This window comes from Macrobrachium nipponense, chromosome 1 (genome assembly GCF_015104395.2).
Source record: "Macrobrachium nipponense isolate FS-2020 chromosome 1, ASM1510439v2, whole genome shotgun sequence".
Lineage (NCBI taxonomy): Eukaryota > Metazoa > Arthropoda > Malacostraca > Decapoda > Palaemonidae > Macrobrachium > Macrobrachium nipponense.
The window spans coordinates 193720681-193747058 of NC_087200.1; the positions used below are offsets into that span (position 1 = coordinate 193720681).

At 40.5% G+C, this 26378-nt stretch overlaps 1 protein-coding gene across 1 annotated transcript in view; it reads right to left on the bottom strand.

Annotated features, from left to right (window-relative positions):
• Positions 1-26378, bottom strand: part of LOC135219964 (prolyl 3-hydroxylase 1-like) — a 173252-nt gene that overhangs the window by 107930 nt on the left and 38944 nt on the right. Inside the window, exons 4-7 of the mRNA XM_064257207.1 lie at positions 21995-22175; positions 20408-20533; positions 19674-19810; positions 3322-3441 (exon numbers count right to left, since the gene is read on the bottom strand). Coding sequence (XP_064113277.1) covers positions 3322-3441; positions 19674-19810; positions 20408-20533; positions 21995-22175 — 564 coding nt within the window. The remainder of the gene's footprint in view (positions 1-3321; positions 3442-19673; positions 19811-20407; positions 20534-21994; positions 22176-26378) is intronic.

Consider the following 26378-nt stretch of genomic DNA (forward strand, 5'->3'; position numbering starts at 1 on the left):
GGCTATCAGTGCGATTGTCTATCGATCCCTGCACTCCTTTGATCGCATCCCAGATCCGTGTGAGATTATTTGTTTCCACAGTTTTAAGACTGTCTAGGGATTCCTGTAGTCCTTTGATCACGTCCCAGATTCTTGATAATTTATCATTTGTCTCCTCAATTTTTTCTGAGTTTTTTCCAATTATATCTGAGAGAGATTTTGCTGTTTTGAAGGCATTTTCTGCCGTGTGGTACACCGCAGGTAGGCTTAGATCAGCAGGGCCCTTTGGTGGCAGGTTGTAAGATATATATACATATATATATATATAATATATATATATATATATATATATATATATATATATATATATATATATATATATATATATATATATATATATATATATATATTATATATATATATATATATATATATATATATATATATATATATATATATATTATAATATATATATATATATAATATATATATATATATATATATATATATAGATATATATATATATATATATATATATATATATATATATATATATATATTATATATATATATATATATATATGTATATGTATATGTGTGTGTATCATTATATATTAGATATATATATATGTATATATATAATATATATATTATATATATATAGATATATATACTATATATATATTATATATATATTAAATTATATATACACGGGCAGTCCCCCCGGGTTACGACGGGGGTTCCGTTCTTGGAGACGCGTCGTAACCCGAAAATCGTCATAAGCCGGAACGACGTTTGGAAATATGTCTTAAATTAATAAAAAAAAGTTATAAAAACCTTACTTGTAATTCTTTGGTTACACTACATGTTGTTTCCTGCGGTTTTATGTACAACCTGGAGTTATTTTCATAAAAAAATGCTGGTTCTTGAAGGTAAAAACTATTGTAATCCTCTGGTGACACTACATTCTTGAAGTTTTATGTACAACCTGGAGTGATTTTGCCAAATCTTGAGGGCTACAAGAACAGTTGATTACTATTTATGTATCATATAGACTAATTAAAGTAAACGTATCTTTAAATAGGCTTATATATTAGTATCAACAAAACATTTCCTGGCATGAGTCAGAGGCTGTTTAATGAAACGAACACTTCTCTGTCATATCTGTTCAGAAAATAAACGTTACGTCAATCCCCGAGACCATTGTTGCCAAGACCTCTCTCTCTCTCTTTCTCTCTCTCTCTCTCTCTCTCTCTCTCTCTCTCTCTCTCTCTCTCTCTCTCTCTCTGATCAAATTACACTGGAACCTTGACATACGATTGCCCTAATATACGAATGTTTTGAGATACAACAGAAAATTTGCGAAAATATATGCTTTGATATACAACAAAATATTTGAGATGCGATTTTACGATGTGATAGTTGTATAGGCGACCAATAAATGGCGTTCAGTCTGTTTGTTGGTGCTGCATCGTTAATACGTCGTTGTTTAGTTCGTTGTATTTGTGCCTATTTTTCGTGTTATTTTGTCTATTTTATTATTAACCATGGGTCCCAAAGATAAGGACAAAGCAGGTGATAAGAAAAAACCCAAGAGAATTATTTCGATGGAAGCAAAACATGAAATTATAGCAAAGCATGAACGTGGCGTTCGTATCGTCGATTTGGCAAACGAGTATGGTCGAAATCCTTCTGCAATATCCACGATCATCAAGCAGAAGGAAGCTATAAAAACCTTCCAAAGGCATCACCATTATTTCTAAACTACGAACAGATTAAAAAAAAATAAATAAAAATTAGTTTAGCAATGTTATTTCATTTGTGTTTATTACGTAGTTATTAGTGTACATACGTAAATAAAAAGAGAACAAATCGTTCCCTGCCACCCTTCCCTACCTCCTCCCCCTGCTGGCCTCACGTCATCTTTCGTTGTGGTAAGTAAAACTCCTTTCTTTTTTTAATTGATTTTATTAACATTTATTATCATTTATCACATTGCTATGTTATTTTATCATTATGTGTGTTATTACTCGTTTATTTGTGTATAAATTGTGTATATTATATGTAATTTAGCTGTGTTTAGGTGTGGTTTCATAGCGCTAGAACGGATTAATACATATTACATTATTTTAAATGGGAAAAAATGCTTTGAGATACAACTGTTTTGATATACGACGATGGTAACGGAACAAATTAAATTTGTATGTCAAGGTTCCAGTGTACTGGATAATGTGTCTCTTTGGATACTTCGATTTTGCCAAATCTTGAGGACTACAAGAACAGTTGATTACTATTTACGTATCATATAGACTAATTAAAGTAAACGTATCTTTAAATAGGCTTATATTATTAGTATCAACAAAACATTTACTGGCATGAGTCAGAGGCCGTTTAACGAAACGAACACTTCTCTGTCCTTAACTCGGAGCGTCGGAAGACGCCTCTCTCCTCTCCTCTCTCTCTCTCTCTCTCTCCTCTCTCTCTCCTCTCTCTTCCCTCTCTCTCTCTCTCTCTATCTCTCTCTCTCTCTTCTCTCCTCTCTCTCTTCTCTCTCTCTCTCTGATCAAATTACTGGATAATGTCTCTCTTTGGATACTTGGAATTTGCGTTGTAATCTAACCAGAAACTTCGTTTTGTTATTATTACTGGAAACAAGCAATTATTTTTTCATTATTTGCGTTTTTGGACTGTTATATGTAAACTTTGCGCACTGCAAGCTAGTATGTATTCATTCGCTCGGAAACTAGTTCCGCATATGAGGCGTCACTAAAAAACATAGAAAAATACGACATAAAAAGTGTCGAAAATCATCATAACCTCAAATTTTTGTTGTAATCTAACCAGAAACTTATTTTTATTAATATACTGTGCTAAACTATAAAGGATTTTTATCATAGTATGCGTTTTTTAAAAGCGTCGTTAACTCGGAGCGTCGGAAGCGTCAGCGTCGTAACCTCGGAACAAGCGTCGTAACCCAGGACGGATTTTTCCATTGAATATTTAAGAAAAAGCGTCGTAACCTCGGAACGTCGTAAGCCGGAACCGTCGTAACCCGGGGACCGCCTGTATATATATATATATATATACACGCATACATACATACATATATATATATATTATATATATATATATATATATATATATATATATATATATATATATATATATATATATATATATATATATATATAATATAATTACCTTCACAAGTCAATGTGGTACATACCTGCAATTCACTGGCCTTCAAACTCGCTTACTGGAAAAATTCTGTATGAGTCCACCATCTGTGAATTCATTTTATATTCAACTTCCAAGCAAACTCTTAAAACAAGAACTTCCTACCTGAGTCGCATCATCAACGTCTTCCAAATATTCGTCATCACTAAGGAAGAGGAAGCTTGTCTCAATGTATTCCATCATCTTCTTTTCATAATCATGTCTTTGCTTGTATTCCACGACTTCCTAAAGATGACAATAAAAACCTTTCATGACTGTTATTCTTAAATAGATAACAAAAGTTCATTTTTAAAGAATATTGCAAACATTCTTATCCAATTCCTGTAGAATTCAAAATTATAAATTATAAACTTTTCTCAAGTCCTTATGATTCTGATAAATTCCCTTGAGTCCCCAAGAGATTTTTAACCCTTATGGAAGGGCTACATATATATCAAGCACATGCCCCTGACAGGCAAACTTTAAGGCAGGCCAACTTAAGAAAAAACACATCAATGGAAAAGAGAAGATATGCAAATACATATAGTGAGAAAAAATATTCTAAAAACTTGTCTGTACCTTCCTTGGGAATTAGAAAGTGAATATTTACAACCCTGTGCAGGACCTCTTTTCCAAGACACTCGTAAATTTTACTAAGTTATGTTTTTTTTAATAATTCATTTTGCTCTATTTTTCAAAATCATAATTACAGCTCACACAATACCATAAGAGATAAAAACAAAAATCAGTAACAATTCTGTGTACTATATCTGTTTTAAAATATTTACAAGATTTACTGAGATGGGGAGATGCAGTAACTATTTGTGAAGTATACATGTTTTTTTTTTCTAATATTTCTTTATACTTTTCTTTGCAAAATTAAAATTATAACTGACATACATCATACAAGATAAGAACTATAACCAAGAACAATCTCTGGGTATATTTATTTGCAAATGAATAAAAAGATGTCATGGGATTGAGAGGGGCAGTGCATTCCATGTTCAAGTCTCAAGGTGAACTTGTCCTGTGCTGAGCAACTACAATCGCCATTAGTCCTTTATGGATCACTGAAGTGATATGAACATCTTTCCCTCTAAATTCATCCAAGTCGTATGGTTTCAATATTAATACATACTCTTATATGTTTGCCTGTCCATCACTGTTATAGATACTCATATGAGAATGCCCGTCCATTAAGGCTAATGCTGACAGAAAGTAAATATAAAATTACATAACTTAATGACAATTTTCAGCTGCATGACCTACTCTGCAAGTGGGTAATTTAAAATATTTGTGAAACATATGGGGATCAAAAGGAATGTTGACCAATTCAAAAAAATTATCTGTTGATTTTGTTTTTACTGAAATTTAAGAAACACAACTAGTAAGGGCAGAGTACAGTATATGTACACAAACAGATGACATAACCATGGATAAAGAAAGGATTCATGAGAATGAAAATGCTATTCTTATAATACAAGGTTTTATATGTATACTTACCCAGTAATTACATAGCTATTAGTTTCACTCGTTCAGCAGTTAAAATTCTGAAATTCAGAGGTTGCGCTAGAATGTTTTAGGGGGGGAGGATGACTTACTGGAAAGAGGTACAATGTAGCAAAGAACCTCAATTTGTTTATGCCCTTATGTTCATGCAAGGGGAGGGAGGGAGGGCTCTGATAATCTACTACTTACTGGGTAAGTAGCATATAAAAGGGATTTTGACGTAGGAAAAATCTATTTCTGGGCGAGGAAGCCGTGTCGCCCAGTGAAATGTGTCCGCTTTAGCACTATTTCTAGTAAAATATTGCTATAATACCAGAGAACTGCTAAATTGGACATGTCAGAAGCCTCTGACTCGCTCACCTATATAAAAGGTGTCGGTATAAAACTGGGGCGAGTGTTAAACACTACCACAGCAACCCCTCCAATTAGCTTTTTCCTTATCAAAAGAACCCCTAAATACGGGGAGCCGACCCAGTTCTCTGGTATTATAGCAATATTTTACTAGAAATAGTGCTAAAGCGGACACATTTCACGGAGTGACACAGCTGAGCCCAGAAATGTGTATATACATACATACATACAGACATATAATTAATATATAGTATAGATATATATATAATGATAATTATATATAATATAGAGAGATAGATTAGATAGATATTAGTATATGAATATAGATATATATATATAATATTATAGAGTATATACATATTACAACATATAGATAGATAGATATTATATATATAGGTATATATCTATATAATATATAATATAATAGATATATATATAACTTCTATTATAAAAATATTTTTATGTATATGTAACTTACCCCGTAATTACATAGCTGATTCCCACACTGATGGGAGGTGGGAAATATGAGCATACCTACGTACTCCCAAAGCATTATTAATTGTGATGACTTTGAGATATAGAGAATATACTGTTTGTTGTACTCACTCTCACCTAAAGTGCTGTGCAGATAAATACTGCCTCTGGTTGGTGCTCATCCTATTATGTAGGGGGGAGGTTGTACGGCGTTGGTGCGCCCACTACTTTAGTGGGTACCTTTGTAGCTATGGTTCAGTTCCTCTAGCACAGTACTAAACAAAATAACCAGAATAGAGTCATCAATGCCAACAAATGAAATTTAAAAACCACTACCCAACATTTTAAATGACTGGAGAGTACTCCAACAGCCACATAAAAGGGACCAAGGGTACTGCATTCACCATAAATCGTTTCAACATCTCTTAAGTACTAATGTGTTGAAAGCAACAACTTGCACTGCTAAAAAGTCTATTGTAAGATGGAAGTTAGAGAAAGATTTCTCTTGAGCACTAATGAAGTAGATACCGCTCTTATTTCATGAACTTTAATCTTGCATAATGGAAACAACTATTCTATTGGAGAGTGTGATTCTGAAATAAGGCCCCTGAGAAAAAATTTTAAGGCATTTTTCGACAGAAGCCGTGAAGGATCTCTTACTAAGCACCACAGGTTATTTGATGTCCCTCGAATTCCCCTTGTCCTATTTAAATAATGCTTGAGAGCTCTTACTGAACAGAAAGTTCCTTTTACTTCATCTGGCCTAGTGCGTACTATCTCAGTCAAGCTTTTAATTGTAAAGGATCGAGGCCACGGTTTTGATGGGGTCTCATTCTTAGCTAAGAACCCCAGCGAGAACGAATATAATGCATTTCCTTGGGTGAAACCTACCCTCCTGTCCAATGCATGAATTTCACCAACTCTTTACGCTGTAGCTAAAGCTACTAGGAATAGAGTCCATCTCGTCAAATCTGTCAGTAAGAATGACTGCAAGGGTTCAAAACAGGAACTTGACAACTATTTTAGACTACTATGTCTAAGTTCCATGATACTGACTGCATCCCCTTTTGCTTGTAAGTATCGAATGATTTAATCAAATCCCATTGATCCTGATTTGTGGATAAATCTGTCCCTCTTTGGCAGAATACAAATTTAACACAGCTCTGTACCCTTCAATAGTTGATGTGGAGAGATTTCTATCTTTCCTAAGATATGCTAGCAGGAAGTCAGCTATTTCTGCTATAGATGTTCGAGTAGAGGAGACATCATTACACTCTCCTGCACCAAGCCCTGAAAATCGTCCACTTTGCCTGGTTGACTTTATCTGGGGATAGTCTCCTACGGCTGGCAATAGAGTCTGCAGCTGTGTTTGAAAAGTCATTTTTTCTGAGCAGTCTCCTGACAATTTGTAACCTGTCAGGGCCAGACAATACTGGTTTTGATGGAACCACCTAAAGTGAAGTTGCCTGAGAAGCTGTTTCCTGGAAATAACCTTGGAAAATCTGATAGCAGCTCGAGGTCCGGAAACCACTCTTTTGCAGCTCATTTTTGTATCATAAAAATGTATTGTCATGAAAATATCATCAAAATCCACTAATTGGCGATTATTTTCGTCGGAAAATACCGCGAATAGGCGAATCCCCCGCAAATAAAGGGTAGATATGGTCTAGAGAGAAATCCGCGAATCCATGAGTCCGCAAATCCTGAGAACGCGAATACGGGGGGCCCACTATATATTCCCTTCCCCGGCAAACTTCCCCCACTGTGCTGCAGTCCAAAAAGAACACTGCCTTCAACCCTGGAGCAGTGCTGGCTAGGGGGGAGAGGGCACAGACTGTTACAATATTCTCAATTTAATCACAAACACATTATCACAACAACAATCACAAAGTAAAGAAACAAAGGAAAATCCTACCAAGATTGAAAAAGAAATCAGCGATCACAGTCAGGCACAGAGTGGTGAAGAACATTCTTACTTTGTTTGGTGCTCAAGTGCTGATGGGCGCTCAAAATAGTCACTCCAGGCAGTATACCAGAGCGTTAGATGCCTTTCCCATGGCTGTCTGTAGTACCCTGTGATTTGCAACAGGAATGCTTGAGGGGCCAACTAACCACGGGCAAAACTCACCAACCTCCCATGGGCCTCCAGTATGGCTTCTCACATGGAGGAGTATGCCAGGGACCTTCACCTAGGAGAATCAAGAGGACAAGTAGTCAGCTCCTCCACTAAACTTCTAAGAAGAAGCCTTTTCAGTGGCTGTCTGTCGATACCTGGGGAAATGCAACAGGTTCAACTGAGAGGGCAATTACTCGAGGTAATTCCCACCAGCCTCCCTTGGACGTTCAGTATGACTTTTCCCAGGTTCAAGGGAGTATGCCAGTGACTTAGATCTAGAACTGGTGTCCTCCACAACACAAGAATGGCAATGGCATGGGAAGAAGCAAGTGCATAAAATTATAGGGCTAGTAGTAGGAGAGAAAAGAGGGATTACTTGTTTGACGTTTATCAGGAGGGCACTTAAAGGCACCTGAAACATGGGCGCTTTCGGGGCACAGGTGTTTATTGGAGCTTTTGTCACACAGGTGCTTAAGGGCCTTTTTGCTGCCTTGCTGCTCCAAGCACGAGCTGATGCCATCAAGTGTTGCAGCACAAGTTGGCGTCAAGCGGTGCTGAGTGTTCCTGAGATGGAAGAGAAGAGTGTTCACAATGTTCACATCAACTTAGATGCTTGTACAGGAAACGAGAAAATTATCTCAGAAAATTTCTAATTTGTACTGCCGAAGAGTGCTAACCAAAATACACATCACTGCTGAAGCAATTACTGGAACCAATTCTAGAAGGACGATAGCAGAGACCAATAGCAACATCTTATATAGGCACTAGTCTCTCCTACTACTTTCTGCCCTTACATTTTAATTCTTTGCAAATTGCTTGTCATGTTGTTTACCGAACATCATGACAAGCAATTCTTTGGGCCAAAGGAATGACAAAATAAATACTTTTAAAGAAGTATTGGTCAACGAATTTGCAAACAGCCTACATCCTGAGTACGAGTTTAAAGTAATATTATTTACCGACAGTTAGCCAGACTATGTTCTGTAAACATACATGATATGTAAAATTCTGGCCCAAAGGAATGACAAAAACTTCCAAAATTACATTTAAGAAAATATAGATAAAAGAATTTACGAGTGACCTACTCCCTGTAAACATAATAATTTTGGCCTAAAGGAATGACAAAAGATACACAAATTCCATTTTTAGGAAAAACCTATAATGGTGGTTCACATTAAGCCTCCAAATGATGAACATTCATGAATTACTTTTAAGGGAATTTTTTAAAGACTTAAGGTAATTCACCTATGCTCTGTAAACATCATCGAGGTAAAAATTACCTCGAGACCAAAGACAGTTTGCAGGTATTTATACTTGGGAAAACACACATTTCAAGAATTAAAATTAAAGGCAAACTATTTAATGAAGGTTACAATTAATGAAACCCAATAAATAAAAACAAGCAAAGTTTGGCCCAAGGAATGGTGTTACTTTGGGGCCGAACTGCTTTCGTCGGCTTATAAGAGTAAACAACACATTGGTTGATGAGTCAACACAACAAATACAAAAACAAGAAAAAACTCATCCTGAGATTCAATTGAAGGTTACTAAAGATGTGTTCCATTGGGAATCCACACCACTGAAATCCGGTTAAATAACCAGAAAATAATGAACACGCTACTGCTATCACGGTGTTTACCCGACCACAGTAGGAACAAACTGATGTTTCTGTATACAGTCGTTCCTATTCTCCTGCTGGTGGGTGGAACTGCCACCTACAGAGTTTGAAGTGTTACCCACAAATTTTGAATTCGAGCTGCCATGATATGTGGAACTTATAGCTATTTCAATTACTACTTGGTAAGTTCCATATACAAAAAGATTGAATTCCAAAAATTAAGTGCAGCCAACTACTGGACTTCACCCATGAGCTGTCAGAAACGCATTGAAGCTCTTTGCTATGTTGTACCTCTCTTTCCCCACAAAATTGGACGAGGGTGAGTCCATCTACCCCCGTACATTCTTGCACGACCCACAAATTTCGAAAATAGAACTGCCAAACAAGAGAAACTAATAGTTATGTAGTTATGGGTAAGGTACATGTACATACTGTATATAAAACTTTCATATACTATTTAGGAAAAATTATATCCCACAAAGGCTTTCATGAGTTCTAAGTTCATGAAAGATTAAAAAAAGGTAAATAAAACAATAGGCAGGCTGAAAAGATTTAGAAAAAATAAATTGAAATTTCATGCAAAATTAAATCTTGTTCAGTCTGTATTGTTATATAGACATATGACTCATCATATGACAAACTATATAGCAAACCTTTTAAGAATATTACTTCAACCAAAAATTTATTCACCCACCTTCTTACTCTCAAAACACCTATTCATCAACCAAAAGAGCAATCAAATTCATAATCAGAGGCAAGCAATGATTCATCAACATAAAAATACTCAGTATTCACCACAACATGACACACTGCACTTGACAACAGCCAATGAAAAAGGGGAAGTATGCATAATAGGTGAGACTGGGCAGCAGCCTATCACAAACCTAGCTGCTACCATCCAACTACTATGTTAAAAAGCTTTAAGGGGGCCGGCCAGAACCCCTATATATGGGGGTATAGGGCGAAAAATGCAGTCATGAAAAAATTCATGGAGCTTCATATGGCAATTGAGAATATGTATACTACGACATATTTCGTCAAAATTCCTCTTACTTTCGTAGTTACAGGGTAATTAGTAAACGTAACTCAATAAGCCTAAAACATTCATCCGTACAAGAAAATGAAATATTTCTTCTGTTATCGTAAATTTTGATAATTATTGTCAAAGAAATTGTGAGAAATGGCATCTGTAGAGATTCTGTGGGCCGCAGAGGGAAGTATCACTGTATCAAGTTCAACCATGATGATCAGTGTGATCACAGACTTCAAGTAGTCTACACGTTCGAGTTCACCTCTGACATTCGCTTGCTTTTACATATGCTTATCTATGTTTCGGCAAGAATTTCATCATGCCAATGAGGATAAGACAAGGAAAACATCTCGCTAACATTAAGACGAAGAAAATTCACTCTAATATGATTACAGAATATCATAATATATGCGATATTAGCATAGTTAGTGAAGAGAGAGAGAGGGAGGGTTGCGTAGTAAGTAAACGCTCCCGTCTTGCCTGAAGCACACGTCACACTGTCCCCAAGGCTACAATCTTTGAGCAAAGGGATCTTAATTTATGATAAATAACATAGTTTTGGTTTATTAATACCCAAAAAGGAATATGAAATTCATAATAATCATGATTTATTAACATTGTCTTTGTAAAAAGAGAGTACAACTTCGAATTTCACCTCTTGACATTCTCTTGCATTTACGTTTATTTTTGTTTCGGCAAGAATTTCATCATGCCAAATCAGAAAATACTAGGTAACATACAGAAGAAGAAATTCGCTGTAATAAGCCGAGTTAGTGAAGAAGAGAGAGTGAGTTGCGTAGGTAGGAGTGCCCCGTCTTGCCTGACGCAGTGCCCCAAGCTACGATATATGAGCAAAGGGATCATCATTTATGATTAAATTATGATAAATAAAATAGTTTTGGTTTATTAATACACAAAAAAGAAATATACATTCATAATAATCATTATTTATTAACATTGACATAAAAATACGAAGAAAAACTTTGAACGCCCGTATCTCAAAACTATAGTTATTGACCTTCAAAATCTATCTTCTCACTTAGTTTTAAAGCTATAACATTGGAATTTGGTATATAACTCAGAAAGACTTTATAGAACAATCAAATGAAGCCCTTTTTTCCGGTTTTTGTTTCGTCTTTTTTTTTTATAAATTTTGTTTTCCTAATTTATAGGGTTTATTTTTTTACCATAATGAAAAATTCATACCTAGCATTTGATTGGAGGTCTACATCAGGTGTATATATGGTAGTAATCCCAGGTCTTAATATTAAATATCAAGGGAGGAGATAGAATTTGAAAAATGGTTATTTTCGGGATAAATCGCCCACGTCACAAAACCGAAGGTCAGAGGCAAAAATCATACACAGTTTGGAGATGTCCCAAGTCACCTTATTAAGAGGTATGAATATCAAAGTCCTGTCCTTAAAGAATGGCATTAGCCGGCCGGCCCCCTTAACAACCACTTTTCAGCTTGTGCTGCAAATACATACCATACTTCTGCATAAAAACCAAAGGCTTGTGTTCTCAAAAAAATGTTACTATTTATTGATCTTAATGGAGAAGACAGACAAGCTTCTACAATGCCATATGGAATCATATGGTAATATGATTCCTACTGTAGAAACAGAGAACAGTCACAAAGGCAAATTTGTTCTACCTGTAATATGTATATTACTACTTCCTCTTTTTCCTTATTCCTCAACATCCTCAACATCTGTTTATCATATCTGTCTTAAATACAAAAATATTCCAAAAATGATATTGTTATGATACAATAAAGTTTGTTCATACTTACCTGGCAGATATATATATAGCTGTATTTTCTGAAGTCCGACAGAAATTCAAAAACTTCTGGCACACACAGTGGTCGGCCAGGTGGTTAGTACCCATTCCCGCCGCTGGGAGGCGGGTATCAGGAACCATTCCCATTTTCTATTCATAATTTTTATTTCCACTGTCCCCTGAGGGGAGGTGGGTGGGTACTTAATTATATATATCTGCCAGGTAAGTATGAACAAGCTTTATTGTATCATAACAATATCATTTTGTTCATGAAACTTACCTGTCAGATATATATATAGCTGAATCCCACCGTTGGAGGTGGGAAGGGACAGAATAGAAGGATTTTGGGAAACAAATGCATGCAGATGATTTACATCTTGGTTCCACCTGTTAGCATTGCTGGCTTCGTGGTTATTGCCACGTAAGTCTGCTTGTGCTACTAGAGTTGCCAGCGAGGTAGAGACCTATATAGCTGGTGCACTCCAGATGATCTGTCAACAGGGGCGAGACCACGACGTGACTAGACCATATTGACCATACCATGAGGGCTAAGAAGTAAAATAAATATATATATAAAAATATATATCACCACCTGACCAACCTAGCCAAAGTTAAGGTGTTTTAACTAAGGCTTAAGAGTTAAGAAGTCACCGTTGTCGGCGACTCAACTACTAAATTAAGAGCTCTTCCTAACCATTTTCTACAGGATAGGATGAGTGGTACACTACTTGCCCCCAAGATTGTGTCTGCAGACACGTATGGCCCTAGCGAGCAGCAGATCTCATATGCCATCTTCACATCTCGCAGGGAGTGTGAATTGAACACAGAGTTGCTTCGCTAAAACATGGTACTCAGGATGTTGCTGAGTGCCATGCTCTGTTGAAATGCTTCCGAGGCCGCGCCCTCACCTCGTGAGCATTCAAATCAAAAGATTTCAAATCTTTGTGCCAACACAATGAAGAGCTTTTTTGAAAGAACTCCTTAACAATAAAGCCAGGGTGTTCTTCGATATGGGCAAGTCTGGTCTTTTCGGAACACTGCAGATTGTCCGTACGACTTCGACTTTCTTGAGTTTTATGTAGATAAAACTTGAGAGACCTGACAGGGCACAGGACTCTCTCTGGCTCCTGCCCAATAACTTGTGCCATCCTTGATTCCAAGCTCCTGGCCAAGAACAAGACGGGTTTCCATTCTTAGGCCACAACGGAAGGCTTAGAGAACGCACCGCCTTGTGTTCTCTAATGCCAAAACTTCTGACGATGGCTGAAAACCTCACTAACCCTCTTTTTGTCGTATCTAGGGTGGTTAGAAAAAGGCCTTCCTGATCACGTGCAAGAAGTTAACAGGTAGGAGATGTTCGAATGCTTTGACATCAAGAATTCACTATGTCTAAGTTCCATATTGAAAGCTTCGATCTGGACATGCACAGTCAGTCAGTCTGTACTAAAGTCAGGTGACCGACCAGTTGACCAGTCAGACGAATCAAGGACAGCAAGGCTGTACCCTGAAGGCCATAAGGCACTATTCTTCGCTGAAGGATGAGTGTCTGGACTGCCTGGGCGATTCAAGCTAAGCAAACCGTGGGGTATGAACGCAACCCAACGTCGTTAGCGAATCAACTCTGAGCCACTCCTGACTCGAGCTTCTGGTGCCAGGAGAAAGGAGCGAGGAGCAAAAAGGCGATTCAGTCCCGAAGGACGAATGCCTGACAGTCCGACCTGGTCTCATGTTAAACGATCATCGGGGGTGTGTAAACGCAACCGACTTCGTCAACAAGAAACTCAGGGCTACTATGTGTCTCCTGATCTCGCACGAGTGTCTGACTCCGAGAAAACAGGTGAGACAAAAAGTAGATGGTGAGCGAGTTTCGAGATTCCACAGAACTCAAAGATCGTGAAGGGCTTTGTTGTTTGACAGAAGCAAATCTCTGAGCCCAAAGGCCGTCAACAACATATTTGCGTATTCTTTAATAGTTGTGACTGCCAGCTTATCCCATTCTTCAAACGGAAAGGGAAGACGGCAATCTTATGCTGTCAACATCTCGATAGTCTGAACGTAGTCAGACTCAGAGCGGAGAGGTTATAGGTACCTTTCGTGTTAAAGTAGACCGACTCTCTCGGAAAAGGTCCTTGGAAGGACGTGACCTCTGTGAATCTAGGATCTTGAAGGCCAACATGGGGCGATTAGCGTCATTGTCGCTCCCTGTGATGGTATAAATCATCTTATTACATTTCCTAAGCGTTTGAAAAAGGGGAAAGAGACTAAACATCCATCCCTGTTCAATATCATAGCGAAGAGATGTATGAAAGGACGTCCCTAAAGTCTCCATAACTCTCAACATACTTCTAAAGAAAGATTCCACTCGGAAGTCAGTAGTTGCTGCCGTCGATCGAGACGATTCGTACGGACTTTTGCAATCCTGTCACGAACCTCTAGAGGATCGTTACATTCTACGCCTGTTGTTATAATAGGCTCTTTCTCGTAAACCCGAACAGGGACCGAGAGAAGATACTTCCTAAGATATGAGAGAGCTGTGGAAGATCAGAGTTGATATGGACCACTGGTTCCAAAAACTCGTTTCCAGGACTGGAGGGACGACAGAATTGCTTCCACTTCTTTCAGATTATGATCCAGGACATCTGAAACCCTCTCCAGATGTCCGGCACCTTCTTTCTATCACCTCAAGTGATACTTAACGCACCGAGAGATGTTCAGAATCATTCCTAGATCTTTAAAAATTTCAGTTTCCCGGTAGGAAAAAACTGTAGAGGTCTGAATTGCAGTCTATTCAGGGAAACAAACTTCTTTAGGAAGGAAATAGTCCCCAGCAAGCTCATCCATTCCCTCACACAGTATGTTTACTTCCCTAAAAAGGCTGCGCTTTGCCTAAGCAGGAGAGCATATAATAGTGAAATGTTGCAGTAGACTCGTAGTCCTATACCGTGCGGTAACGAGCACCGAAAGGAGTAAGAGATATCTCTGAGAACATAGTAAGGCAAAACGAATGCAATGTTTATTCATTCATGTAAGAAATCCCCTCAATCTTAGGCTAAAGTCCGTGATTGTAGGGCAGAGATACAGTTAGTCAGTCAATCCCGCAGGAGAGAGAGAGACGTAACTGCCAGCACAGAGATACGGTTAGTCAGTCAATCCCGCAGGAGAGAGAGACGTAACCTACCGCGCATGACAGCGAACGAGCTGGTACTGCCTCGTTTGGACTCAGCCGGACTGGCGGTGGCGGAGAGGACAGTGACAGCAGCAGCTTACGATCGTCGTCTCTTAACTTTATGCCTGGGTTGCCAGCTACCCTATTCTACGACGAAATAGGTCCGTAATTTTTTAGCATAAAGAGACTCTCAAGCTGGTATATTTAAGCGAAACAGAAAACGCTAAATATATAGATGCGTTCGTGTCGTCATAACACTACCATACAACGGTAAAAGATAAATCGGAAACTCCTGGAAGGCTGCAGGGAGTAACGATTAAATGTCCTTAAATAATAGACAATAGACCTCTCGGTTGCCATCCGAAGAGGTAACTACAGCAAGCGTATATGACTTGAACCAACCAGTAGTAAAAATAACGCAAGGCAAAATATATTATATTGCAATAAAGTTTTTTCATACTTACCTGGCAGACATATATACTATAGCTGAATTCGGAAATACAGCTACATCATATCTGACAGGCTAGTTTCATAAACAAAACTCAAGAGAATTGAAGCGGACAGCTCAAGCTTCTTATGTTATTGGACATAAGCGTTCATTGACGTAGTCTACAAGTCTATTTCTTGTACGAGTCTGCGAATGATGAATGAGAGCTCTTCCGAATCTTGTCAATAAGAGCTTATCCGCTTACGCAATATAAAGTTAATGAGAAGTTTGTCAATGAGAACTAACCCATTTACGGGACAAAGAGATATTTTGTCAATGAGGGGATACCCACTTACTTGACAAAACGATAGTATATTGTCAATGGGGAAATTCACTGAATTGACAAAACGTAATCCAGGAAGTCGAGCATTTTATTTTCGATTCCCGTCTCAAACGAGGAAGGGGCAAGAATCCTGTTAAGAGACGGCTTACGACAGGTAGAACGACGATGTTCAATTCGGCAGCGTAGTCCCGACTAGGAACTAACAAAATCTATCATCTGAAAAGCCCTTTCAGATGGGCTAAAAAGCTTGCAAAATTATCCTGGGAAGAGGAAGAAACTCTCCAACCAGCTTCCTCTCCCATATCAAAATTTATTGGCAGTATGGCAAAGGAAGTCCTGTCTTGCGCTTTCCTGAAGAGCGTCCTTTTGATGAGTGCCTTTGCAAGAATCCTACTGAACGTTGCCGAGAGTCCTGACGTGCAGGACGTCGAGCTTTTACATAACCCATAGCTGCCTTACGCAAAGTCTTGACTGCGGTAGAGCAAAAGAGATCTTTCCTTGAGCTTTCCATAACTCCATCCAATCCTGGACTTTACGAAAAGCAATATTACTGACAGAGACCTCTATAATTCACGAAACCCGTGGTCTTGCTGGGTTTCGAAAACGAAGTTGCCTTTTCACTTCAAGCTTCCTCCGAAGCACTGCTTACTTCACATTCTTCGCAGGCGATGTAGAAGGGATCACCGAAGTTAGGTAAAAAATCTTTAGACCCAAATCAGCTTGAAGACTTCAACAGAAACGTTCAGCCAGGCGACACACCTGGCTGGCGTCTTGGCGCGCGCGCTCGGCGTCCACTGGCTAGCAGCGAGCACGCTCGGCGTCCACTGGCGAGCAGCGAGCACTCTCGGCGTCCACTGGCGAGCAGCGAGCACTCTCGGCGTCCACTGGCGAGCAGCGAGCACTCTCGGCGTCTGGCGTGCGCTCGGCCTCGGCGTCTACTGGTGCGCGCTTGGCGTGCACCCGCGCGCGCCTGGCGTCCATCCGAACGTCCCGTCCAAGCCGAGCGTCAAAAAAAAGCGTGCAGAAAGCGTCACGCTCCTGACAGGCGTCAATGCAAGCGAAACTGCCTTCAGGGAAGAGCATTAGACATCTCGGAGAGAAAACCGACTGCACGAAGCAGTCTCAGGTGAAGGGTTGATCGTGTGAGAATACGCGGGCGAGGGCAACGCTTCTTATTCTCACAGCAACAAAGCTAGGACGTCCGCGCTCAAAAGCGTCCTGCTAATATGACTTGCTTTCCCTTTTCTCGGTGGAAAGACGTACACGAGTTCAGGCGACGTTCGCCTTCTTACTTCTCACTGCAACGCATGACGAGAGAGAGAGAGAGAGGACGTGAAACGTCCTCTTCTATAAAGCTTCTATTTAGAGGGCGCGAGTCCTTCCGAAAGCTCCAAACCCTGCGCAGGGAGGACGCTTCGGAGGACGAGAAGCAATCCTTCAGGATTCGTGCACGCACTTTGGCAGCCTGGGAGTAACATCAGGTCTGCCGAAGGCACGTCGATATCGGTGGGAGTTCCTCGTAACCCTCCTTCGGCTTTCGACATGCTCTCTCCCTGTTCCTGGGAGTCAAGCAGAGGTCCCGGCCTAGAGGCGAAATAAGGCCGATCTGACGCACCCTCCACTACACAAGGGGCACTGTCACTGCACTTAGCCACTTCACTTTTGCTCTCCAAAGCCAGCGCTTTCGATTCTAAGTTACGAATCGATAGAGTATCAGAGAAAGGTCAATACCCTCTACAGAAACTGTTTAGGGCCCGAAGGCAACATTACAGGGTTAGGAGTAACAACTACAGAAGTAGCACTCTTCACCACAATGATAGGAGAGCGAGCACCTTAGATTCCAAGATACAGATGGAATCTATAACGTAAAGGGCATTACCTCACGAGACATTTATAGCCCGTAGGCCATACTACAGGGTTAGGCAAAATAAAGTCTACAGGTAGGTTAGCCTACCCTGACTATGTTTACTGATTAATTGCGTACATACGAATCATACGTCTTCCTTACGGAATTAGACAAAGTCTCACACTCCTTACATGACAAATCTCAACAAAGAAGCAAGACACATAGCTCTCGTGCATATCGAGTGCGGAACTACCGAAGCTTTCGGTAGCCACACCCTATCTTAGCAGACAACACCCACTGAAACTAGCCTAACTAGATTCAGATATACAAAAATGAATCATATTCAAAACAATTTAAGATAGCGTATGCCTAGCCACAAATCCAAGTCAATAAATCAAAAGACAATTAGGATATTTAGCGGCCATGAAGTTTCCAAAATCCTAAGACGGAGGTACTGAAAACAGGTGTTTCCAGCACCGGCGACAGAAAAATTATGATAGAAAATGGGAATGGTTCCTGATACCCGCCTCCCAGCGGCGGGAATGGGTACTAACCACCTGGCCGACCACTGTGTGTGCCGGAAGTTTTTGAATTTCTGTCGGACTTCAGAAAATACAGCTATATATATATCTGACAGGTAAGTTTCATGAACAAATGTACATTTTCTGCTAAGGTTCTAACTGAGAAACATAAAAGAATGTTAGCACTCAAGTGAAGAATGAGTGTAAATAACAAACTATGCATAAATTTTGATAGATGAAAAACTTTCATCAAGAACTTAAAACTTATTTGTCAGACTTGCATAGATTTATGCAAATTCATGCACTGTTCCAGTACAGAAGCTGAAAAGAGACTGAGATCTTGAAGATTTCAATAGTTTTCCATGTTAATGAGAAGAGATGAGAAACAGTCAGGAAAGCAATAGTAGTACGTACATATTAACCAGGATGAAGACCAGTAAAAGGTCGGCCCAGGACACCATGGAAAAAGAGGGATACATAATTACCTGATAGGCACTCAGGCAGGAAGACAGAAGAGAGTGGAGAAAATTCATTTCATGTCCAACCTCATAAAGGGATAATGAATGTACTCCCTGCAGCCACTATTTCAAACACAGAGGCAAGGAAAGTAGCTTCCACAATGATTAAAGAAAGCATCATCACACATTCTCCCAAGTGCATTGGTACTTACATAATTATAAGCTAAAATAAAAAATTCTCATTTCTGTTATAACATATTGGCGCAACTAGAATTCTTTCACTGAAAAATGCACATTATGATTAATGGGGTTATTAACAAAGTGTCATTAGCTTCCACCAATAAATAAATTTAAACCTCCAATAACAGTGAATGAATAAATTATAAAATCTACCTTATAAAGCCTGACACTGGGCAATTTCAGCCAGTCAACCCTTAAGACAGTCAAAAGAGGGACTTTGAGTGGTTAGACAAAAGGATAGAGAGATAAATAAAAAATTCAAATAAGAGAGAGACGAAGCACAAGGATTTCAAAGTGAAACAACTCGGAGGAAACCTCACAGTTACACAAAGAAGTAATTGCTCAAGGCTAAACTGGAACTTGGAAGAAGGAAACATAAATGGCGCAAAAGTTCACAGGAAAAGTAGAATCCTAAAAACTGGATGCACCTAAAGGCTGCTGCAATGCCACAATGCTTACAGTGCAACATGTCAAGTGCACTTATGTCACTACCCACCTACAGAACCAACAAAAATACTCGAAAATCTATTTTTTCTGTCAAATTTTTATAATCCAGGACTTTCCTGGAGCACACATGCACAAATAAAAAATACTTACTTGTCTGGGAACAAACATGTCTTCAGTCACCTTTCCTTCTTTCAAGAAATATTCCTTATTGCCAAGTTGCGATTCATCCTCTGGGTTTAACACAAGAGCAGATGCCACAGCCTCAGCTGCTTTAGCAAATGAACCCTCTGCAAAATCAAAATGGAACCATAAGTCCAGTATTAAAAAATAACTTTAAAAAGTAAAACTCTAAAGGCAAACATGAAAGGTTTCCATATACATGGCAACTCTTTACATTCTCATCCCAGCCACAGTGCCCTTGAATTCTTATCCCCATGCAGTGTAAAGTGCTACAATAATGACTGGTAAAAATGTTCTGTTACAACAGAATTCTATCTAATAAAAGGAACCCATACTGAAAAATTAGTGTACTGTATAACTCATCCAAAATATGTCTAAGTCCAACAATTGTTGGATCGGTCTTCTAAGTAAATTTTGTAGCTTTCTGTAATTTACAATGACTGGTGCTACAACTAATACTAATTAGCTGCAACATGAACTAGAAAACTACTCAATAAAAAAAATACTATACTGCAATATGAATTAGAAAACACTCAATAAATCAAACAATGCAGTGCTGCAATACAAATTAGAAAACCTATCAATAAATCAAGCATTACAGTACCACATCATGCATTTGAAAACCATTCAATAAATTAAACATAACAGTACATCCCATTAAACGGAGTTAAAAAGTTCTTAAGCAACAACATACAAACACTAACCATGGTAATAAGAAAACTGTAGATAATTGTAGTAGGATGCATAAAAGTCGTCGATAGGTTCCCCATATAAAATACTTAGTTCAAAAGGACATCTTCTCTTGCACCTTAGAGTATATGTATAGTGATCTGGAGAAAAAAGATTAGTATTCACATAAGTTTTCATTAAGTTTACAGTGTGCAACTCAAACAAGAGATACAGTACAGTCAACTGATTAAGGTTAAGATTGTCAAGTGAAATACTATGTACATGTAAAAAAATTATCTTTTGAACATGGAATACAAAAGGAAATGCATACATAAAAAAATCAATAAAGTATAGTTTTTGAAAAATGAATCAATTCAAAAGAGCTGAAGTATAAAAACGCACAATTTCCAAAATTATCTATAATTAGAATAACAATAATTTGTTAGATACATTGCTTTGTCTAAGTCAGGGACTATGCATGTGTGCATAACTATATCAATGAGGGAACATCGAAGTCAATTCAATACTAAAACTTTATCAGAATAAACATTTGAAAATCAGCAAAGAATCATATCATGTTAGAGTATCCAAATAAAGAAAAATTGTTATCATGAAGCTAAATAAACTTATATCTTAATACAGGCAGTCCCCAGGTTACGACGGGTTCGGCTTACGACCTTCCGAGGTTAAGGCGTTTTCAATTATATTCATCAGAAATTATTTCCAGGGTTATGACACCTGCAACACTGATCTGGCAGAAGAAATATGACCCCAAAAATGCAAAATAATCAATATTTGAAGGTTTATGGGATGAAAAATGCAATAAGTATGCAGTTTACATAGTTTTCAATGCACCCAAAGCATTAAAAATAAGTTTTTTTCAGGATTTTTGGTGATGTTCCGGTTTACAACGATTTTCGGGTCACGACGCGTCTCAAGAACGGAAAACCCGTCGTAACCCAGGGACAGCCTGTAACTACATAGGTGATTCAATAATCAAGTACAAGCAGTCCCCGGATATTGGTGAGGGTTCCATTATCGGTGGGGGTGCTGATAAGCGAAAACCCCCATTAACCGAAACTCGGCAATTTATGGTGCTTATGGTGCCACGTTTCGTTTGATGGCGCCTCTGTTAGTTACGTTATGGTGCCGATAACCGAACTTAGCCCATTATGGCGCCATAAATCGCCAATTTTATGGCACTAGACAAGCGCCATGAACCCAGATTGCCATTACAGGCAGTCCCCGGGCTACGACAGGGGTTCCGTTCTTGAGACGTGTTGTGACCCGAAAATCGTCCTAAACCGGAACATCATAAAATACCATAAAAAACCTTACTTTTAATGCTTTGGGTACATTCAAAACTCTGTAAACTGCATTCTTATTGCATTTTTCATCCCAAAAACCTTCAAATATTGATTATTTTACATTTTTGGTGTCATATTTCTTCTACCAGATGAGCATTGTAGGCGTCGTAACCCTGGAAATAATTTCTGATGAATATAATTGAAAAGCGCCTTAACCTCGGTACGTCGTAAGCCGAACCCGTTGTAACCTGGGGACTGCCCGTAACTGAGTCCGCCGGTAACTGGGGCCTGTCTGTATTGAGAATTAAAACTTACTTGCAATAGAGGAAATGAAGTCAGGAAACCATCCTTGATCAAAAGGTTTTTCACAAAGGTGGCGACAATCATCCTCAGCACTGAGGTATGCTGTAAGACTCTTCTCCATGAGGTCAACTGTTTTTTCATATTCATTATTATTGTAGGCATTGTTCCCTAGGACATAATTTTTTCCATAATCCTGTGGATAAGTAACAACAGACTAAATATTCGAAGCGAGCTGAAAAGAACACAATCTAGTCCAAAGACTTGTTATATATATAAAGGTATATATATTTATTCAATATATACACATTTAATTTCACTGATTATTTTGGTTGCACCACCAAAATTGTCACACAATTTAATTACATACTTTGCAAAATAATAAAGTCATGTTTTCTGTAAAGATACCCCATGTTTTACAGATATCCAACATTTAATGCTTTGAATACATGACAATGCAACAAACACTTACATTCCACAGTTATCAAACACCAAATTTTTATCTCTTCCAACATTGGCAATAATGTCCTTTTATACCTTCTAAACATCTCCAACAAGCCATACTCGGTCCCTTATCCTTCCCTCTCGACCATCCTACCAAATCCTCATCTAAAATCCAATCCTCCCCTGTAACCAGCGATACATATGGGAATGCCATCCTAGCGCCAAACCCTGGAGGAAAACCCCATTGTGAGTACTTAATTTTTATGTAAATTATTCATTATAACAATAATATACATATTCCATATTCCAATTTAGTCCTGCAAGCTCAATGCCACATTCTTTGTACATGTGTCTCAAGACTACTGGTGAGGTCTCATTGCATAATATCTCCAGCATCCTTACCAAAGTGATGTGTTAGGGACCATGTGCATGCTAGATTCTTTAATAATTCTCGCATCTTTTTACATGAAGTTGCTAATATAGGTGCTGTGTTCCAGTTCCCCAAAACATACAATTTGTCCAAAATTGCATTTTTCCTAACTATACAAACCTGAGGTCCTTTTACAATAGGAAGGTACTAGCGGCAGCTGGATAGGTCGTAAGCTTTCGAACAAGGGGTTCGGTAGTTAACTGCTTGTCCGACAGGCGCGCGCAGCGCGACTGGGAGGTAAAACAAATCACTTTGCTTTTGGTCCAAGCAAAAACTGCAGAGTGAGGGGTGGCATGAGGTGGGGCTATGTTTAAAAGGACCTCAGGTTTGTATAGTTAGGAAAATGCAATTTTGGACAAATTGTCATTTGTTCCGACACGGCATACAAACCTTCGGTCCTTTTACAATAGGAAGACTCACTTCTTGGTGGGTGGAATCTGAGTCTTTTTGTGAACAGCTGGTGTTCGCCCAACCTGGAAGCCTCCCTGGTCGTAAGAGCGAGGGAGGGATCCAAGCCTCTGTCCGATTGATCGGGTGTGCACCGCGGATCAATGGTCAGACCTCTGGACCGAGTACTAAGAGAGAGGCAAGCGTATCTCTTCGTACCAGCAATGTAAGAACTTGTTCCTGTACAGGAGCAAAGATAAAGTCATGGTTTTGACTCTTGTAGGCATCCACTTCCCCCCCTTGTAGAAGGAAGTGGTGGATATTCTGCTCCTATCCCTAGTGAAAGGGATAGATGGGGCTCTGTCATATGCTCACCGGCATCTCGTCCTTATCCAGCAGGGTGATGACCGTATCCCTCTACAGGTAGAGGGGTAGAAAAGATAGAAAGAGAAGCCAGTCACTTTCTCATTCACTATCTATTCATACAGTCACACCAGACTCGATGCTGTTCAGCCTGCTAGGGTCTGGGTTAGCTAGACGACGTGTTGAGCAGCCACCACGGGTCCTAAGGAACCGATCCAAGGACCTATGGGCAATATCCAAGAGGTATAAGGAAGGTGCCGGTGGTCTGGTTGTACCAGACCCCTGCCTTCCATACCTGCGCCACGGAGAAGTTCTTACGAAACGCCCAACGAGTGGGGCCAATACTTCTGACTTCGTGAGCTCTCGGACGGGACGTACGGATGTCGTCACTACCATCAGCCTCAATACGCCCTCCTGAAGACCTCACGCAGCCAGGACGAAAGAGTGTTCTTGATACTTCTTTCTTGGTGACCCCGTTGCTAACGAAGAGGCGTCGCACTCAGGCCCGAGGTGTCGAGTTTCTCTTCAGATAGCGCCGTAGCGTACTCCCAGGACAAAGCAGCATCTCATCCACATCATTAATCTGCATGAGTTCCCGTACTCTCTTCGCCGATGCCAGGGTCCAGCAAGAAGAGGGTCTTGTGAGTTCCCTGGGTTGGCAAGACCTTTGGAGGCTGCTCTTAAGCAAGGAGATCTCGAACGAGTTCGAGATGTCCAATCCCGTCAGTTTCAGGACGAGTGTCAAGGCGGCTCTGTATCCTTTGACTGTGGGAACTTAGAGGAGCTTCCTCGGCGAAGAAAAACGAGGAAAACCGCTACCTGCTGAAGAGTGGCTCTAAGAGGAGATAGGCCCCGTCTACGACACCAACCACAGAAGACGGCCGACTTCCCCTGGTACACAGCTGCAGAGGACTGACGGACGTTTCCAGCCATCTCTGTAGTTGCGCTACGAAAAAAGCTTCTCGTCGCAAGAGATGGTGGATAACAGCCAGCCGTGAAGACGTAGGGACTGGACTGCTCGGTGGTACCTAGCTCGACGTGTGGCTGGGCGAGAAGGTTTGTGCCAATGGGAATTTCTCTCGGTTTCTCTTGCGAGAAGAGCCAGCAGGTCCGGATACCAAATGGCCTGTGGCCATTTGGGAGCCATCAGGATCATCCTGAGATTCGGGATGACCAGTGCTCGAACTGATCACCTTGCGAATCAGGCTGAACGGGGGAAAGGCATAGGCGAAGAGGTTGTCCCATGGGTGTTTGAAGAGCGTCCTCTGCAGCTGCCCATGGTATGCACGGCCGCCAGAAGAACACCTGGAGCTTCCTGTTGTGCCGGATGGCGAACAGATCCTCGACTGGTCGCCGCCACAGGTCGAAGAGCCTTTCCGCCACGTCCTGGTGTAGAGACCATTCGGTCCCTATCACCTGATCACGACGGCCGAGCGTGTCTGCTACTACATCCTTCCCTGGAATGTAGCGTGCCGACAGCTCTATTGAGTGCGCCTCGGCCCACTCGTGCACCTGCCGAGTCAACTGATACAACGGGAGAGACACTAGGCCCCCCCTCCCCCCGTTTGTTGACGTAAGCCACCACCGTGGTGTTGACGTACATCAACACCACTGAGTGTCCCATCAAGCGGTCCTGGAACTCTTGGAGAGCGAGGAACGCTGCCTTGAGTTTCAATACATTGATGTGAAGGTGCTTGTCGTTCTCGTACACACCCTCCTGAAGTTTGCAACTCTTCCAGGTGGTGCGCCCCATCCCTCGGTCGATGCGTCTGAGAGCAGCTGCATGTCCCGGGGGAGAGTGCGCAGAGGCACTCCTCTAAGGGTTCCTGTCGTCCATCACCCGCTAGGTCCTGCCTCACCTCCTGTGTCCGTGACAATGGAAAGCTTGGGGGATCCGTCGCCTGTGACCAACTCTCCTTCAGTCTCCCTGAAGAGACCGCAGGTGAAGACGCCCGTTTAGGGACTGGCTTCCCGAGTGACGACAGGTGTCCGATCACGACTTGCCATCGCTGAGCTAAACTGTTCCTGCCGAGACAGGAACTGGTTGGCTGCCTCCCTGAATCTGCTGATCCGCGAGTCTGCGGGGAAGACTCGCCCTGCTACCTTGTCGATCAGCATACCCAGGGGTACTTCATCCTCGTCTTGTGCTCGAGATCGGTTACTTTTCGAAGTTCAGAACGATCCCCCAGATCGCGACAGAGCTCGAGCAGTCGATCCCTGTCCTGTAGCAACTGCGAGCGGTAGCTCGCCAGGACTAACCAATCGTCGAGATACCCCATCAGACGTATCCCGTGCGAATGGGCCCAAGCAGACACCAGGGTGAACACTCGCGTGAACACCTGTGGGGCGGTTGAGAGACCGAAGCAACGTGGCCTGAGCTGGTACAAAACCACCGTCCCGTCGAGGATGAAGCGGAGGTAACTTTCTGGAGGACTGATGAATGGGTATTTTGTAAATACGCATCCTTCAAGTCACTGAAAGCATGTAATCGTTCTCCCTGATAGAGTCGAGCACTGCGCGTGCCGTCTCCATCGTGAACGGGTCTGGCGAAACCAACCGGTTCAGGGGAGAGAGATCTATCACCGGGCGCCAGCCTCTCGTAAACTTTTCCACCAGGAAGAGTCGGCTGTAAAAGCCCGGTGACTGATCCGTGCCGATTTCTCAGCTCTCTTGCTCAGCATGGTCTTGATCTCCTGTCTCAATGCTACGTCCTTCGATGCCCCTGGAACGTACGCCTGCTGTTGGACCTCGTAGCCGTAAGGAGAGAGGGATGGG